This window comes from Odocoileus virginianus, chromosome 11 (assembly GCF_023699985.2).
Source record: "Odocoileus virginianus isolate 20LAN1187 ecotype Illinois chromosome 11, Ovbor_1.2, whole genome shotgun sequence".
NCBI lineage: Eukaryota > Metazoa > Chordata > Mammalia > Artiodactyla > Cervidae > Odocoileus > Odocoileus virginianus.
This window is the reverse complement of record NC_069684.1, coordinates 24,076,059-24,096,247: the sequence shown is the minus strand read 5'-3', so window position 1 is coordinate 24,096,247 and position 20,189 is coordinate 24,076,059. Positions and strand designations below refer to the sequence as shown.

Sequence of the window (20,189 nt, the reverse complement as noted above, 5' to 3'; positions counted from 1 at the left end):
AACATTCACTGCACCGTGCAAATAACTTGGCAGGATTTGAATAGTGCATAAGTGGAGTTATAGAAGAATAGCTGACCATGGGAATGTTGGCAGTAGGTTTACACTAGGTATACAGCCAGAAGAGCTTAGTGAAGATGAACTTATCAACATAAATAAGGCAAGTGGTTTGATGAAAAGGATGAATGTCTTGGGAGGTCAAACTAGCAAAAACTTGATGTTAAAGGAGCTCTTAGAGATGTAAAAGTGCAACAGATAAAATACTGGAAGCTTATTCACAGATAGAAAGGAGTATGACAGTTTGCCAAGGCATAGGAAAAAAATGCTTATTCTGTATTGTTTATCACATGAGAAGAAAGCAAAACACTGTTTTGTTGTTGTTCACTCACTAAGTTGTGTCTGACTCTTTGTGATCCCATGGACCGCAGCATGCCAGGCCTCCCTGTCCCTCACCATCTTCGGAGTTTGCCCACATTCATGTCCATTGAGTCAGTGATGCTATCCAACCATCTCATCCTTTGCCACCGTCTTCTCCTTTTGCCTTCAGTCTTTCCCAGCATCAGGGTCTTTTCCATGTAAACACTGTTTAAACAATTCAAAGAAATAAAATATTTCAATTTTCAATATTTCTAAGTACTTTAAAATATAAAGTACTAAATCATAGTTTTATTTTTTAAAAAATTTCCCTATGTATTTGTAACTGATGAGAGTTTTTAAAGTTTTGACAAAATATTTACAGGTCACAGGACAATCATAATATTTCCCATTGTTTATAAGATCACAATGCAGTTTCAGCTTGTATGGTTATTTTTATGTTTCCACACTGCTGTGTATAGTGAGGAATGCCTGTATATCTTTTTCTACCTGATAACTTTAATAAGGGAAAAAATAATTCCAACAGTTCTTATATAGAAGACTTTTCCAACTATCTTTTTTGCTTTACCTTCTATAAGTTGGCTAGGATTCCAATTTTATGAAATTATTTAGTTTTCTAGAGTTTTTGTGTATTTTAAAATTATGATAGAATTACAGCTTTTCTTTTTTTTTTTGGATTTTCAAATTTTTTTTTTCCATTTATTTTTATTAGTTGGAGGCTAATTACTTTACATCATTACAGTAGTTTTTGTCATACATTGAAATGAATTAGCCATGGATTTACATGTATTCCCCATCCCAGTCCCCCCTCCCACCTCCCTCTCCACCCGATCCCTCTGGGTCTTCCCAGTGCACCAGGCCCGAGCACTTGTCTCATGCACCCAACCTGGGCTGGTTATCTGTTTCACCCTAGATAATATACATGTTTCAATGCTGTTCTCTTGAAACATCCCACCCTCGCCTTCTCCCAGAGTCCACAAGTCTGTTCTATACATCTGAGTCTCTTTTCTGTTTTGCATATAGGGTTATCATTACCATCTTTCTAAAGTCCATATATATGTGTTAGTATACTGTAATGGTCTTTATCTTTCTGGCTTACTTCGCTCTGTATAATGGGCTCCAGTTTCATCCATCTCATTAGAACTGATTCAAATGAATTCTTTTTAATGGCTGAGTAATATTCCATGGTGTATATGTACCACAGCTTCCTCATCCATTCGTCTACTGATGGGCATCTGGGTTGCTTCCATGTCCTGGCTATTATAAACAGTGCTGCGATGAACATTGGGGTGCACATGTCTCTTTCAGATCTGGTTTCCTTGGTGTGTATGCCCAGAAGTGGGATTGCTGGGTCATATGGCAGTTCTATTTCCAGCTTTTTAAGAAATCTCCACACTGTTTTAGCTTTTCTTCTTTGTTGTAGTTCTGTTTATTCTGTCATACTGTCACTTTCTCATTTTTAATAGCACAAGTTTAGTTTAGTAAGAGACAGTGTTCTTTAACTGATACTGGTCAGTTCCCTTCCTCTTTTCCGTTTCTTTTCCTCCTTTTTATCCATGGTCTTCATGGAGATATGTAGAATTATGATTTTTATGGACTAAAAAAGTAAAAAAAAAATAGTTTTCTATTATTGCAGGACATTAACATATAATCCTTTTTTTCCCCTCCTTTTCTCCATCAATTAAGCCTAAAGCCATACAAGATATGCAGAGTTTTTGTTGTTTGTATGGATGCTTTGGTTGGTTGGTTTAGTCATTTATTGGTTTGTGACCCCATGGACTGTAGTTTACCAGGCTCCTTCTGTCCATGGGATTTCCCAGGCGAAAATACTGGTGTGAGTTGCCATTGGATTCTCCAGGGGATCTTCCCTACCCGGGGATTGAACCCAGGTCTCCTGCATTGACAGGCAGATTCTTTACCACTGACCCACCCAGGAAGCCCATATAGAAGCTAACTTGGTGTTCAAAGCTGTTTCAAGCTCTGTTTTGAGGAAAAGACTCACTGGGCAGTGTGGAAGGTCAAACTTCACTTAATAATATTGGCAGTTATTGTTCAGTCGCTCAGTCGTGGCTGACTCTGGGACACCATGGACTGCAGCATGCAAGGCTTCCCTGTCCTTCACCATCTCCTGGAACTTGCTCAAACTCATGTCCATTGAGTTGATGATGCCATCTAACCATCTCGTCCTCTGTCATCCCCTTCTCCTGCCTTCAGTCTTTCCCAGAATCAAGATCTTTTCCAGTGAGTCAGCTCTTCGCATCAGGTGGCCGAAGTATTGGATCTTCAGCTTCAGCACTTCCAATGACTATTCAGGGTTGATTTCCTTTAGGACTGACTGGTTTGATCTCTTTGCTGTCCAAGGGACTTTCAAGAGTCTTCTCCAACACCAAAGTTTGAAGGCATCAGTTCTTTGATGCTCAGCCTTTAATATTGTCCAGCTCTCACATCCATACATGGAAAAACAATAGCTTTGACTATAACGACCTTTCTAGGCAAAGTGGTGTCACTGCTTTCTAATACACTGTCTAGGTTTGTCATTGCTTTTCTTCCAAGGAACAAAGTGTCTTTTAATTTCATGGCTGCAGTCACCTTCCACAGTGATTTTGGAGCCCAAGAAAATAAAGTCTGTCACTGTTTCCGTTGTTTTCCCTATCTATTTGCTGTAAAGAAATGGAACTGGATGCTATGATCTTTGTTTTTTGAATGTTGATTTTCAAGCCAGGTTTTTCATTCTCCTCTTTCACCTTCATCAAGAGGCTGTTTAATTCCTCCTTTCTGCCATAATGGCAGTGTCATCTGCATATCAGAGATTATTGATATTTCTCCTGGAAATCTACAGAAATGGTATGAAGCTAACAGAAGCAGAAGATATTAAGAAAAAGTGGCAAGAATACACAGAAGAACTATACAAAAAAGGCCTTCAGGACCCAGATAATCACAATGGTGTGATCACTCACCTAGAGCCAGACATCCTGGAATGTGAAGTCCAGTGGGCCTTAGGAAGCTTCACTATGAACAAAGCTAGTGGAGGTGATGGAATTCCAGTTGAGCTATTTCAAATCCTAAAAGATGATGCTTTGAAAATGCTGCACTCCACGTGCCAGCAAATTTGGAAAACTCAACAGTGGCCACAGGAATGGAAATGTCACTTTTCATTTCAATCCCAAAGAAAGGCAATGCCAAAGAATGCTCAAACTACCACACAGTTGCTCTCTTCTCACATGATAGTAAAGTAAGGCTGAAAATTCTCCAAGTAAGGCTTCAACAGTACATGAACCATGAATTTCCAGATGTTTAAGCTGGATTTATAAAGGGCAGAGGAACCAGAGATAAATTGCCAACATCTGCTGTATCATCGAAAAAGCAAGAGCGTTCCAGAAAAACATCTACTTCTGCTTTATTGACTATGCCAAAGTCCTTGACTGTGTGGATCATAACAAACTGTGGAAAATTCTGAAAGAGATAGGATTACCAGACCACCTGACCTGCCTCCTGAGAAATGTGTATGCAGGTCAGGAAGCAACAGTTAGAACTGGACATGGAACAACAGACTGGTTCCAAACTGTGAAAGGAGTATGTCAGGGCTGTATTTTGTCACCCTGCTTATCTAACTTATTGCAGGGTACATCAAAAGAAACTCTGGGCTGGATGAAGCACAAGCTGGAATCAAGATTGCCAGAAGAAATATCAATAACCTCAGATACACAGATGATAACACTGTTTTGGCATAAAGTGAAGAGGAATTAAGGAGCCTCTTGATGAAAGTGAAAGAGGAGAGTGAAAAAGTTGGCTTAATGCTCAACACTCAGAAAACTAAGATTATGGCACCCAGTCCCATCACTTCATGACAAATCGATGGGGAAACAGTGACAGAGTTTATTTTTTGGGCTCCAGAGTCACTGCAAATGGTGACTGCAGCCATGAAATTAAAAGACGCTTACTCCTTGGACCAACCTAGACAGCATATTAAAAAGCAGAGACATTGCTTTGCCAACAAAGGTCTGTCTAGTCAATGCTATGGTTTTTCCAGTAGTCATGTATGGGTGTGAGAGTTGGACTATAAAGAAAGCTGAGCACTGAAAAATTGATGCTTTTGAACTGTGGTGTTGGAGAAGACTATTAAGAGTCCATTGGACTGCAAGGAGATCCAATCAGTCAATCCTAAAGGAAATTAGTCATGAATATTAATTGCAAGGACTGATGCTGAAGCTGAAACTTCAATACTTTGGCCACCTGATGTGAAGAACGGAGTCCCTGGAAAAGACTATGGTGCTGGGAAAGATTGACGGTGGGAGGAGAAGGGGTTGACAGAGGATGAGGTGGTTGGATGGCATCACCGACTCAATGGACATGAATTTGAGCAAGCTCCTGGAATTGGTGATGGTCAGGGAAGCTTGGCGTACTGCAGTCCATGGGGTCGCAAAGAGTCGAACACACCTGAACAACTGAACTGAACTGAACTGAACCTGGCAATCTTGATTCCAGCTTGTGATTCATTGAGCCCGGTATTTGCATGTTGTAATATGCATATAAGGGTGACCATATACAGCCTTGACGTACCCCTTTCCCATTTTTGAACCAATCCATTGTTCCATATAATGTGTAATTGGCAACTACTCTAGAGTTTGCAGTGTCCTTTCCCTGTGAAATTTTTTCATTTTAACTGTATGTTAACATAGTGAAACTATAGGCAGGTATATTTGTGTTTCAGAAATGTGGAAAGTGAGGCTTTGAAGTGTGTGACTTGCCAAGGATCACACTAGGAATTTATAATTTTTTTATGATAGGCAAAATTAGAGGGGGCAGCAGCAGCAGTAGCAGCAGAGGATGAAATAGATAGCATCCCCTACTCAATGGATATTATTTGAGCAAACTCCAGGAGATTGTGAAGGACAGAAGAGCCTGGCATGCTGAAGTCCATGGGATTGCAAAGAGTTGGTCATGACTTAGCAGTTGAACAACATTGACTGATAGGCCAGAAAGTGACAAATTATAACGTTAAGTGACTATGCAGTTTTGGAGTCAGAGTCATGGCCCAATAGTTATGTTTTTTGAGCAAATCACTTCTACTTTCTGGAAACAAATTTTATCATTTGTTGTATGGAGGTTGTTTTAAAATGTGAATGCAACAATATAGTAAATGTCTGAAAACATTCAATAAACAACTGCTATAATATGGTAATTATTAATATGATAACACCATCATCTTATTCTCAGGAGGTTTGATTTCAAATTTTGGGTCAATAAATAATGTTAGTTGTGTTTTCTCTGTCCTTCTGTACTAACAGTTATCATAGAACTTACCATACAGGTTGTAATTGTCTATTATTTTCCTCCCATACTAGATTGTGAGCTCCTTGAAAAAAATAGGTGTAATAGCAGTTTGCTGAAAACATTATTTATAGAGTTAATAAGAGAAGGTTGAATGCTTTGAATTCCCTAATGAAGCACTTAATATTCACATTAGGTGTTTGTGGTACTAATAATATCTAATTACTGAGATGTTATTCCTAATAGACCCAGCTTGTCTCCATAGGAAACCTGTTGTGCTTTAATGAAATATAATTTTGGAAATGACTATTATAGCTTGATAGAAAACAATTATACAGGTTTAATGCTGGAAGAATCCTTAGAGTTCATGTGTTGTACGTCTTCTGTTTTGTAGAAGAGGAAGCAAAGGCCCAAGCGGATAGGTGCTTTCACTAAGGTTATACACTGTTGTCACTTCGTGTTGACAAACAGTGAAGTGAAAGTTGCTCAGCTGTGTCTGACTTGGCAACCCCATGGACTATACAGTCTATGGAATTATTTAGGACAGAATACTGGAGTGAGTATCTTTCCTTTCTCCAGGGGATCTTCCCAACCCAGGGATAGAACTCAGGTCTCCCATATTGCAGGTGGATTCTTGATCAGCTGAACCACAAGGGAAGCCCAGGGATACTGGAGTGGGTATCCTGTCCCTTCTCCAGGGGCTCTTACCCTACCCAAGAATCAAACTGGGGTCTCCTGCATTGCAGGAGGATTCTTTACCAACTGAGCTATCAGGGAAACCTGACAAACACGGTATAGAACTTTAATTTTTAAAACAAGCAAAAGAAAAGTAGGGATGATACTTGCTAAACTCTTAGTATTGGTTCCTGAGGTGGCTGAGATTAGAGACGAAGGAGAAATTCCCTACACACTTTGGTGTTCTTTAGCTTTTTACAGTGACTATATGATAGTTTTGTAACTTAAATGAAAGTGAAGGTCGCTCGTTCGTGTCCAACTCTTTGCGACCCCATGGACCATACAGTCCATGGAATTCTCCAGGCCAGAATACTGGAGTAGGTAGCCTTTCCCCTCTCCAGGGGATCTTCTGAACCTAGGGATCGAACCCAGTTTTTCTGCATTGTAGGAAGATTCTTTACCAGCTGAGCTACAAGGAAGGCCCTTTGTAACTTAAAAACCCATAATTGGGACTTCCTTGGTGGTCCAGTGAGTAAGACTCTCTGCTTCCAATTCAGGGGGCCCGGATTCGATCCCTCATCAGGGAACTAGATCCCACATGCCACAAGTAAGATATATCACAACCAAATAAAAAAATAAATAAGTAAATAAATAAACCAACCCCAAATCCTATAATAGGAAAAATCATTTGTAAAACACCCATGAGAGATGCAAGCTGAAACAAAATATGTAGAGAATGTGAGACATGTCTCTGTCCTCATTGACCTGACTTGGAGAAACTAAGTTGTTTTAAATTAATGAATTTATTTTAATTGGAGGATAATTGCTTTTTCAGTATTGTGATAGTTTTTTTCATACATCAACATGAATTGGCCACAGGTATACATGTGTCCCCCAATCCTGAACTCCCCTTTCTCCTTCCTCCCCACTCCATCCCTCTGGGTTGTCCCAGAGCATCAGCTTTGGGTGCCGTGCTTCATACATCATACTTGCGCTATAATGTACATGTTTCACTGTTATTCTCTCAACTCATCCCACCCTTGCCTTCTCCCACTGAGTGTAAAAGTCTGTTCTTTCCATCTGTGTCTCCTTTGCTGCCCTGCCTGTAGGAGTGTCTAAATTCCATCAGTTCAGTTCAGTTCAGTTGCTCAGTTGTGTCTGACTCTTTGTGACCCCATGGACTGCAGCACGCCAGTCTTCTCTGTGTATCACCAACTCCCAGAGCTTGCTCAGACTTCATGTCCATTGAGTCAGTGATGCCATCCAACCATCTCATCCTCTGTTTTCCCCTTCTCCTCCTGCCTTCAATCTTTCCCAGCATCAGGGTCTTTTCCAATGACTCAGTTCTTCGCATCAGGTGACCAAAGTATTGGAGCTTCAGCTTCCACATCAGTCCGTTCAGTGAATACTCAGGACTGATTTCCTTTAGGATGGACTAGTCGGATCTCCTTGCAGTCCAAGGGACTCTCAAGAGTCTTCTCCAACACCACGGTTCAAAAGCATCAATTCTTTGACGCTAAGGTTTCTTTATAGTCCAACTCTTACATCCACACATGGTTACTGGAAAAAACCATTCCATATACATGCATTAATATACAGTATTTGTTTTTCTCTTTCTGACTCACTTCAGTCTGTATAATAGGCACCAATTTCATCCACCTCATTAGAACTGACTCAAATGCATTCCTTTTTACAGCTGAGGAATATTCCATTGTGCATTTGTACCACAACTCCTTTATCCACTGTCTGCTGATGGACTTCTGTGTTACTTCCATGTCCTAGCTATTGTGAACAGTGCTGCAGTGAACATTGGGGTACATTTGTCTCCTTCAATTCTGGTTTCCCCAGGGCGTATGCCCAGCAGTGGGATTGCTGGGTTGTGTGGCAGTTCTATTCTTAGTTTTTAAAGGAATCTCTACACTGTCTTCTGTAGTTATAAATAATTTAAGGCACAATTAGAAATAATACAATAAAGTGGCTGATTAATATTTAATTTGTATAGACAGTGTTTGTTCCAAGTTTGTTCAAAGTTTGTTCAAACTCAAACTGTCTTTGAGTTCAAAGATAGTTCATAGCAATGTATAGGAATCATATTAAAATTATGAGTATTAGGTTATAATTATCTCTATTTTCATTGATTATATTTTGCTCACTGCTACAATAGTGTGTTTGGAAGGTTTTCCTCAAAACTTACTGACTTTGTTGTATCTTTGTTTATATATTTGATCATTTTTACATGACTTCTGGAAGGTATCCTCAAATATTTACAGGAAGTAAATTTTTTTTTGTTTTACCACTTACTAAGCTCATATTTGCATAGGACCACTCTCTTGTCTTGTTTATGGAAGGAAAAACCGTGCCATTGGAAAAGTAAACCTTTGGAAAACAAGGATCAGGTTTAGTATTGACTGCTCAGCTGCCATTATTTTGAAATTTAAAAAATCTTATATTTAGTTTGTTTATATTCTTTACTCCTTTTGTAAAATGCTCCATAGCATATTTTTAATGTTTGGAAAACTGTAATAAAAACTACTCTATTCTAGTAAGTGTGGGTATACATTGTTGGCAGAGAGAGGTGCACTGTAGATAGATCACATTTGCTTCTTGAGTACAAGAGGTATGTAATAGCCATATGAGTTTAAGTAAATTAACTTTTCTGGAGTTTATGTTTCCTAACAATAAAGAAAAAATAATGATATCATAACAAATATAAAGAAATGTTAGGTTTAACTGAATTTTATAGTTGATGAAAACCCTTTACAAATAAAGTGATAGTGTTAATTGGATTCCTAAAACTTCCTCAGCATCAGGAGGCACAGAATAAGTAGTTAATAATAGATTATATGCTGGATAGTATCTTCACTAGTATAATAGCATTTTTTAGTAATGAGTTTCATATGACTTTTTTTTTTTCAAACTGAAGATATAGTATTGATAGTCCACTCAGTGAACATGACTGTTGAGGGCCAGGTGATTGATTGTATTAATCTGGCTTGATGCAAAGAGAGAGTACAGTGTTTTATTCTAATTTTTTTCTAAGTTTTCTTTTATTTTAATTATATTAGTTGATCTTGATCAATATGTTTGGAATAACTCTAAGGCAAACAATCTCTAATTTTTACCTAGAAATTAGTTCATGTCTCAGTACTGTATTTTGTTTCAGTTAACAATTTGTGGCTATTTTTATCACAGTTTCTGTTCATTGGTAATCTTTCAGAAGCAGAAATAGAGATCTGGGAATTTAAATAATTTATTTCTGTGTGATTTTATTATGTATCTTGATGGATTCTTATTTGTGATGTTTCTCTAAAAAAAGTTATTTGTAAGTATAGAGCTAGACAGATTGTATAGTTACTATTAAAAGGCTTTTGCTCACTGGGCTTCTATATATTCTTGATACCTCATTTCTTCTTTTTTTCCCCCCAATATTTTCAGATGTTTTGGAATGTTATTAAGCCCAGGTCGAAACGTGAAGAACAGTGACATGCATTTACTGGATATGGTAATGAAACTTTAGCACCTTAACCAAGTATAGTAGATAGTTATTTTATGTTTTTAAAGTATTTTCTATTTTGAAATCTTGTCATTTTGTCAAAATTACGTCTAACTTTCAGCCGTGTGATAGTAGTCATTTAATTTGGAACCCCATACTTAAAATTTCTAATGAGCGAGAAACTTAGGAGTTAAAAAACTTTTGTAGAAAGAATCATATGCACGTTGAAAGCAGATAAAAGGATAGTGTTATGAAAAAGTCCATCTACTCATCTGTTTGACTTCTTAGGAAAATATCCTTTCTTTGAGCCAAACATAACAAGTACATGATTATAACAGGCGTATCCAGAGTGGATATGGTTCCTTTCATTTATTTTAATGCAATGGTATTGATGTTAATTTGAGTACTGTGATGGATGCGTTTGTTTTCTTTAAAGCATTTCCCTTTCTGAGTTTTTGCTTCTTGATTACCTTTCATTAGCAAAGTATATTTACTGTGGGAGTGGTATTCATTTAATGAATGCCCTTGAAGGTTAATATATATTTAAGAGTTGGTATTTGATGTAAAAATGGCAAGCCATCTTAACTTTTAAACAGAAATGCCTGTTAATAGTGCAGTTAATGAAAACATCGTTTATGGTTTAGAAATGTTATAAGAAATAGTTATTTTAGTATAAATATAAAGTTCTTAAATGAGATTTTTCTTTTAGGTAGCACTACATGTTCTCCTTTCAGCTGTATTTTGCAAATGTCATTTAAATATCACAAATTATATCATCTTTTTCTTTATTTCATGATAATACCATAGTGATTTTTTTACTATTAGGATGGTTTATTCAGCATTTTTGAGTACCTAATTGTATGCCAAGTATTGTGTGGAGTGCTGGCATTATAGATATGGTAATGACGTTCTAACATCTTTGGGTTCATAGTCTTGTGATGGAAACAGATTTTTACATCTGTAATGATATCATTGGGTTAAATGCTCTCATAGAGTCAGTGCAGTGAGCCACATAAATAGCGAGGAAGCATTGCTTGGGTAGGTAAGGTAAGGACAACCAATTACATTAAATGTGAAAGCAAATAAGCTATTGGTTCATCTCTCTTCCATCCATTTTTACAGCATATCAGTAATGCAGGTGGTTTTGCTTAAGGCAAGAGATAGCATTTTGGAGCCCTGAAAATTCTGTGAGGAGGGAGTTTCAAGGACATTAAATACTTATCAGCTCCTAGATCCTAATTGGTAATGATCTTGCAGAGTTTAAAAGATTAAGATGAATCACTGGCGGAGATTTAGAGACCTGGCGTGAGCTTCTGATCCCCCTTCACTTGTAGTGCATCCCTCCACCTTGAAGAATTCATACTGAAATCAAAGGCTTGTCAGCACTGAAGCTCCTGGAGGGAGCAGTGGGCTTACCAGTACAACAAATAGTTGATCAAGTTGGAGAGCTTGTATGTACAATTATCAGCAGTTGTGATTTGTTGTTACCCAGTGCTATTAATCTTCATGATATCTTAACACACAGTTATTGAGCTTTAACCAGACTACATCTAATAAAAAGGAACTCATTACCTTATAATGAAGACTATGGGACAGTTGTGGTTATTACAGGTTATACCTTTGTAGTCACCTGAGATCATATTCCTTGTAACTTTGCCTAATGTGTCTTAGTTCTGCCCTCTAGAGCAAGATATTAATACTTCTATGACATATGCACATACGTGAACTCTTTGAAAACAGATTTCCCCTTGCACTTTATTCTGACAAACTTTGAAAAAGGGTACAACTGAACGTCAGAATTTTTTTTTTTTAACATCAGAATTTATGAGGCTTTTCTATTTGAGTTGAATAATTTTTGAGCAGTGCCTACTTTGTTCCCTGAATGCTAAATAAGCAGTATGAGCTGAGACTTCTCTATACATTTATAAATTTGTTTAATATAAAATATACATAAAAAAGCTCTATTTATAAACAAAATATATTTTTAGTCAGCTGAATTACTTATATATATTATACATAGTAGATAAAATCACATATAAATAAAATTAATTAAGTTCTTTGAGGGGGGTGCAGATAATGGACTCTGAATTTTTTCCCAGTAGTGAGAAAGGTTTTGAAGATACTTGTAGTGTAGGAATAAGGAAATAAGAATTTTTGATTTACAGCCATTGATACCTAGGAAATGCTGAACAGGAAAGTACCAAAAAGAGGTGAAAACTCAGTAGACTCAGATTTCGTGCAACTGGAACACAACTTAGAATCCTAGAGGTACCTCAGAAAGTTTGTGAAAGAAAGTGAAAGAAAGTGACGTCCCTCAGTCGAGTCTGACTCTGTGTGACCCCATGGACTGTAGCCTACCACGCTCCTCTGTCCATGGGATTTTTCCAGGCAAGAGTACTGGAGTGGGTTGCCATTTCCTTCTCTAGGGCATTGTCCTGACCCAGGGATTGAACCCTGTTCTCCTGCATTGTAGGCAGATGCTTTTACCCTCTGAGCCACCAGGGAAGTCCAGAAAGTTTGTGAATCTTCATAATTAACTATTTATTAGGCCAGTAGTTGGACTCACAGAAATAAAATTTACATTGTAATCTAGTACACTTATAAATGGTAAAAAAAAAAAAAAGCTGAAGTAAAATTTTTATGAAATAATTCTTAAATTATGAAATTTAAGAAATAGTGAAATTTATGAAATAATTCATGTTTGATGAAATCTGTTATTTTTTTCTTCTACTTGATTAAAAAGTCTGATCATAATCCACTAAATTGATTTTATGATCCACAGATGGGTCACAAACTGCTGTTTGGAAATCATTAGCCTGTTAACTCCATTAAGTCAGGACCATTCTCCCTTGTTTTCTTTGCTGGACACTCACGGGCATAGAGTGTGACTCATAGTAGTCTCATATTTGCTTAAGGAATGAATGGATTAGCGAGAACTTATGTTCTTTCTTTCTTCGTGTGTTACCTCCTCCTCCTAATAACATCCATGTGCTTTACCCTGCTGTCTCTATTTGACCTCACAGCTTCAGGTACCTCATAACCTGACAGTAGTTCATTCGTGGCTTTGTATGTGATTCTTCAGCTTATGTTCCATTGCAAAGTGCCATATTCTGTTTCTATTTCCTGGTTTATTTTCTTAAGAGGAGGGCATCTGGTGGTTCCAGCCTGGCCTCTTTGGGGCAGAGGTGTTTGTTGTCCAGATGTCCTTTCCCTGATGTCCCTGATCTTGTCAGCCTTCTTGGGGGAGGGAAGGTCTGCAGAGGAGCTGGGAAAGAACTCTAGAGCAAAGATTGTGAAAGTCTCTTCACAAGGGGATGGGAGCAAGCCAGGCTATGTAATAGAAATATCTAGTACAATAACAGAAATGACTCGAGGGGAAACTTTTATTGAAGGCTTTTAATGTATGAGACACGTATTTTTGTGGTTGTGAAGACTGGAAAGAAATAAAAATATGTTTGATTTGGTTAGGCTGTTTTGCTTACAGGGAACAAAGGTTCACTTAGAGCACCTGAAGAACAAAAGAGGTTATTGACCTTGATGAAATTGTACCTGAACCTGAAGAATGGTCTCTGATTTCTTCCGGTCTGCCTCCCCTCTCCGCACGGGCTTGCTCTTTCAGTGAGCCCCTTTCCTAGGAGCTGCCCCCGTTGTCGCAGCTCTGGTGCTCTGCCCCCTTTTCTCTTTCTGCACCTTCTTCTCTCTCTCTCTCGTTTGCTCCCTTCATTGCCCACCTCGTTCCTTTTTTCCCTCTCCTGCCCTTTTCCCTCCTTGCCCTTTCTCTCTCTGCCCTTCTCTCTAGGTTCCCCACTCTCTGCTCCTTCAACTCACCTCCTTTGTATGTGCCTTTGTTTTTTGACTACATGGTTCATATTTTTAAGGATTTTTGTGTGTGTTTGTTTTCCCCATTTCTTGCTTAACACTTAGCAGTTTCCTAATACTCTGCTGTTCTTTATGTATTTTCCCCTACCTTAAATTCAGTTATTACTTCATTTTGCCTGTGGTCTGTCATTTTCATATCAAAACCTTTCAGCTCCACTGCTGACTGCCCACTTTCCTTGGTATTTGTTAATTGAAAGAGAGAATTTGATTGGTCTAGCTCATTTTTTGGACTCAAGCATAGCATACGCTTTTGTCCAGAAATGAACGAGATATTTTGGGGTCAGGTGCTCATTCTTGCTCTGAATGGGGGTCTAATTAGACAGTAGAGAGAGAAGATAGGCACATGGAAGGGAGGGAGGGAGACAGGGAAAGAGAATGAATATGAATATATAAGTGTGTTGGAGGTACTGAGTGGATTTCCTTTACATGGTCTTGAGTGTTTTTCCACTCTGCTTTACAGTCTGATCAGTGAATTATCACCAGTACAGTAGAAAAATGTACATAGTAATTACCAAATGACTGAAATAGTTTCATAAGGATTCAAAGAAGCATCTGTGTGTGGGAAATACTGGAAAAAAAAAAGTTTTTGTCTTTTAGCCTGACATTTTTAGTGCTCTCCATTCATATGAGGAAATTGGTATAGAAAATTAAAAGTATTGTAGATAATAATACTCTTTTGCAAATGCTTGTATTTGTATACTGTGTGGTTTTCTCCCATGGGACAACCTCTAAGCTCCCCCACACCGCATACACACATACATATACATAACTGAATGTGGCCTTGCTTTAACTATAGAAGTTTCTGCTTTAATGAGAGTCAAGAGCTGGCTTGGTAAAAGTCTTAAGGAGTGGAGGAAGTGAAGAGCAAGAAGAGAAGAGGAGGAGAGAATGGAAGAAGGAGAATAAATATAAGGGTAGAGGAAGATAGTTAACAACCTTGGGTATAGATTACAAACCAGTATTAGTCTCCTAATATTGATTTATGATTGTAAGAAAGTGTCCATATGTCTGGCATATAGACAATAGGAAAGTATTAACTTTAAAGGTGTTAATTGTGACAAAGGAAATTAGTTATTTTAAGAATATATTAAAAATTAGAACATTAGAATAAAAATTTTAATGTTTTCCTGTGATTAGCTTAATTCTTACTTCATATATCCTTGTATGTCTGGGTATGTGAGATTTTGATAACCAGCCTAAGATAAAGTTAAATATAACTTCATACCAATACTGTTTTTGTGAGTCAGCATCAGAGGACATACCTTTTATCTTAGAGTTTGTGTCTCTAAATAGAAATGCTGGAGAAAGCTGCAGGAGAATTTAATATTTAAAGAAATGCTTCTGTAGAGTGAAAAAAATTTACCAAGAAAATAAATGCCCTGAGTATAAATTCAAATTTAATTAATTGGATTGCTTAAAGTAAGATATAAGTTAAAATGATGATTTTTGGGGTGTAAATATTCTCAGTGATTTCTGTTTGAAATGTCATAGGAATCCATGGGAAAGAGCTGTGATGGGAGAGCTTATGTTATCACTGGCATATGGAACCCCAATGCACCAACATTTCTGGCACTTAATGAAGAAACCCCAAAAGGTGACTTTTCCTAAAAGATTATTCAGTATTTATTATAAAATTTGCATTATGGACAATATTGTTTTGCCATGTTTAAAAAATATTTTGGTACTTATTTTAAATGGAGTTATTCTTTTCATACTTTATGTGTCAATGGGGATAACCTCCTATAACTATTCAGAAGAAAGACCTCCAAGAATATGTGGATTAATTTTATTACATTCTTTAGGAAAGTATTTGGGCTTACTGTTTCATGTATCATAATAGAGTTGTTTTATTTGTAGGGGAAAAGACAGACTATGAAAGAAATGAAAGAAAATTCTGGAATTTTTACATATATTTGATAATCTATTTTAACTTTTTTTGTTTATATTACAGATTACTTATATATATATATATATTTATTTACTAATTGTTTGTTCCAGCCTTTTGACCTTTGGGAATTTAGTAATGTATATTTAAGATTTCATTTGTGGCAAATATTTTTTTAAAGTTTTTAATTTTTTCATTTTGTTTACTATATATAGTATTGAACAGAATTTATAGATGATAAATAGGCTCATTTTTCATTTTTCCCATTGTTTTTACTCCTACTTTATCTAGATATCTGTTCATTGCCCATATGGCTTTTTGTTGTTTTCTTGTCTACTGTCTGCCTTTAAACTAAAATTTAGTTTCACCTCATGGAGTTATAGTGAAAGTTGTTCAGTTGTGTCTGACTCTTTGAGACCCCATGGACTACACTGTCCGTGGAATTCTCCAGGCCAGAATACTGGAGTGGTAGCCATTCCTTTCTCCAGGGGATCTTCCCAACCCAGGGATTGAACCCAGGTCTCCTGCTTTGCAGGAAGATTCTTTACCAGCTGAGCCAGCAGGGAAGCCCAAGAATACTGGAATGGGTAGCTTAACCTTCTCCAGAGGATCTTCCCGACCCAGGAGTCGAACCAGGGTCTCCTGCATTGCAGGTGGATTCTTCACCAACTGAGCTACCAGGGAAGCCCCTCATGAGTTATAATCTTCTACTAAATGCTTTACTATGATTCAACACAATAATTTATCTTGAGAAAATATGGATCAGTTTGCTTGATTCTTAGTTTTATATTATTTACTTTATATCCACAATAGACTTTTGGTTAAAGACAGGAGCATTAGTGAATATGGATATGGAAAGATATTAATGAAGAACAGTAAATGATAATTATTCTCAGGAGTATTTACCACTTCCATAAATTGCATGCATTTGATCACACATCAAGCTGTTTCAAAATGAGGGCTAAAAAGAGAAAGATAATGATGATTATATAAAATTTAGGTTTTCATATATAGGAATAAATAATCTTTACACCCACAGTTTGTTATTTCTGGATACAGACTTGTGAATACCAGTCTATAAACTTCTTCCTTTTAATCATTCAGAAAATCAACATGAAAATGAAGAAAAATAAATCAGCTGATAATTTTGAAGAATAAAATACAGACATTTCAAACAATAACTTATAAAAGCAGTTTTTATATGTTTTTACTATAACATAGTTCAGTTTCATTTTGTAGTTTAACACCTATTTGATTGTCAATTAAAAATAATATATTTAAAAATTTATTTATTCAGTTAAACTATATAATTGTATATCAACATGACATCCTGATACAATGTTGAGAGAATCCCAGTTTTCCTTGACTTGGCAGATTGAGTGCTTGCATTTAGTACAAATGCAATACATCTTTTATTGAGTTTAATTATATTAATAGAAGTATAGTTGATGATTTTAAATGTTGTATAATGGTTAAAAAGAAACTATTGAAGATTTCTTCTAATGGTAAGCTTGGTTATTTGAACTTTCCTTTTAACTGAGAACTGAAAATTGCAGACGAAATAAATTTTTAAATTTTAAAAGTAATTTAAAAATAATACAGTTATTGGAATAATGAAACCACAGATTCCAAAAGCCCAATGAATTTCAAAAGGGTAAATCAAGTCCATATCAACCTATCATCAGTTCAGTTCAGTGGCTCAGTTGTATCCGACTCTTTGCGACCCCATGGACTGCAGCATGTCAGGCTTCCCTGTCCATCACCAACTCCCAGCTGTCCACCATCAACCTATCATAGTGAAACTAAAGATAACCAATAGACACTGGCCTAGAAGATTCTAGATTAAAATTTAAAGGAGGCTGTAGCAAGTAAGCATTTTAAATGGTAGCTGAAATGCTCACTTATAACAGTATACTGTTGTCTAAAAAAGCACTTGCCAGGGCTTTGATATATATTATATATATATTTATAGTACGTGCTCAGGCACAAAGTTGTGTCCAACTGTTTGTGACCCTGTGAACTGTAGCCTGCCAGACTCCTCTGTCCATCTGCCTGCAATGCCAGACACCTGAGTCCAATTCCTGGGTTGGGAAGATCCCCTGGAGAAGTGGAAGGCTACTCACTCCAGTATTCTGGCCTGAAGAATTCCATGGACTGTATAGTTCATGGGTTCGCAAAGAGTTGGACATGACTGAGAGACTTTCACCATAGAGTATATATTTGAAAATTACATATATTTGTAGTGTATATGTACTATAAATAGTATATGTATATTTGTAATATATTTATATTTATAGTATGTATAAATATACTGTGTGTATACATGGAGTATTTACAGAGAGAATATTTTATACATTATGTATGCCGAGAGTATGAAAATTACACAGAGCTATTTCACTAGAGCTTTGGTCAGTGATTTTCCTGAGGATTAATATTTATTTTGGAAATTGTGGGTACTAAGAAATCCTCAGAGACTTCCCTTAAAGCATGCAACATTGAGAGAATCATTTTAATAAAAATTTTCCAAGCAAATTGAACAAAACGAAGGTTGAGTGTCTCTTCTGATTTGACATTCCTTCCCATGCAACTCATCAAACAAACCTAATAATTTCTAGTATCTTTTTTTAATAGAATGAAAGGGCAAGTTTTTGTGATTTTCTATTTCTAGTGTTTTTTGTTGTTGTTGTTGTTTTGTGAGGGGCAACCTGAAAGATAGTTTTAGTGTAAAAGACATTTGAAATTTTTATATTTTTTATTGAGGGCCTGATTTTGGGAAGGAAAAATTAAAATTGTCAGAAAAGATTTAGTCTTTTCATAAGGTGGGACTAGGAGAATTGAGAAATGTACTTGGGAAACGATTACTTTGTCAATCTCTGTGTCAGTAAAACACTTAAACATAGAGGGTAACATGAGTATAAAGAACCTAAGTTCTTTAACTTTGTTTTCTCAGTCAAGTAGTAATAAAGTTAGCATAAAACACAGAACATTTCTACTGCAGATAAACGAGTATACATGACCGTGGCAGTGGATATGGTAGTCACAGAAGTGGTGGAGCCAGTCCGCTTTCTCCTGGAGACAGTAGTACGTGTGTACCCTGCAAATGAGCGATTTTGGTATTTCAGCAGAAAAACTTTCACGGAGACTTTCTTCATGAGGTTGAAACAGGTAGGATCTTTTTGTTCTTTTCATATATTGTTTTCTACTATTTTTTCTTTAATGCCAGTGTAATTCCTTAAATAGCAATAAAAAGCAATAAAATTCTTCAGATAATCAAATGATATTTAGAGTTAACAATGGAGTATTTGTAAAATGCATATGTAAGATTCAGTTCAGTCGCTCTGTCACGTGCAACTCTTTGTGACCCCGTGGACTGCAGTACGCCAGGCCTTCCTGTCCACCACCAACTCCCAGATCTTTTTCAGATTCATGTCCATCCAGTTGGTGCTGCCATCCAACCATTTCATCCTCTGCTGTCCCCTTCTCCTGCTGCCTTCAGTCTTTCCCAGCATCAGGGTCTTTTACAGTGAGTCAGTTCTTTGCATCAGGTGGCCAAAATATTGGAGCTTCAGCTTCAGCATCAGTCCTTCCAGTGAATATGTAAGATTAGTGTCAGTTGAAAAAAACAGCTAGTAAAATTAAATAGAAATTTGTTTTAGAAACCTGTAATGGTACCTGTAAAGTATCAACATACTTAATAGAAATATTAAATCTGCATCAAAAACTTTTCTGTTATATATGATTATATGAAACCAAAAAGAAAGAGCACAGAAATATATCTTTAGAAAGTAATAGTGAGAAAGTTTCTAAGTAATAACTGATTGTTATAGTTCCTTTTACCTATATAATATATGAATGTGTAGTTTGACTTATCAGTAAGGTTATACAATTATTTTAATATTAGATGAACAAAATTAGGGTTTCTCTGAAATTCTTAAGTTCTTAAGCAGTGTTAGTATGTAAAACACCCTTTTTGTAAATGAAAGAAGAAGGTTACTGTGGAAAATAATTTGAATTCTAGCAGTATCCATTGTATGAAATCAGAATGAAATATTCTGTTTGAGTGATAAGAATTCCTTATATCCTGCTTAGTGCTCCCTCTCTCCCAAATTTAAAAATGCTTGTTGCTTCATATACTGTAATATGTAAAAAGTAATGTAAAAGCAAGCATCAGTGCAGTAAACAAATACAGAAACCACTTAACCATTTTCATATTACGAAAACTTATCATTGCTCAGTTTGGCTTCATATGCTATACATATACATCTAATTATGTAAATATATAAATTCCAGTACTCTTGTTTATCTTGCAAGACTACTGGAATTTATATTTACATAAATGTAAAGAATATATGAGTGGATTTTATGACTGTTATTTTTATATTTTTTAAAATTGGTGATACTGAGTTACTGAGTGGTAAGTACCATAAGATTTCTTAGTAATAAGAAAAATACTATTTGAGGAAAAAGAAAACTATTTGACATCATTTCATGTGAATTAAAAAGATTAAATTAGACTCATTTGTAGTACTCAGCTCCATTAAATGTGAAACTGATTTAAATTAATGTAAAATAAGAAGATGGTTTCTAACTGTGTACTCAGTCGCTCAGTTGTGT

General features: G+C 36.3%; 1 protein-coding gene across 3 annotated transcripts in view; it reads left to right on the top strand.

Annotated features, from left to right (window-relative positions):
- Positions 1 to 20,189, top strand: part of RABGAP1L (RAB GTPase activating protein 1 like) — a 677,279-nt gene that overhangs the window by 114,929 nt on the left and 542,161 nt on the right. For all 3 annotated transcript variants that reach the window (XM_020902280.2, XM_070474047.1, XM_020902281.2), the window contains exons 8-10: positions 9,754 to 9,820; positions 15,182 to 15,284; positions 18,574 to 18,740. In XM_020902280.2, the coding sequence (XP_020757939.2) occupies positions 9,754 to 9,820; positions 15,182 to 15,284; positions 18,574 to 18,740 (337 nt within the window). The remainder of the gene's footprint in view (positions 1 to 9,753; positions 9,821 to 15,181; positions 15,285 to 18,573; positions 18,741 to 20,189) is intronic.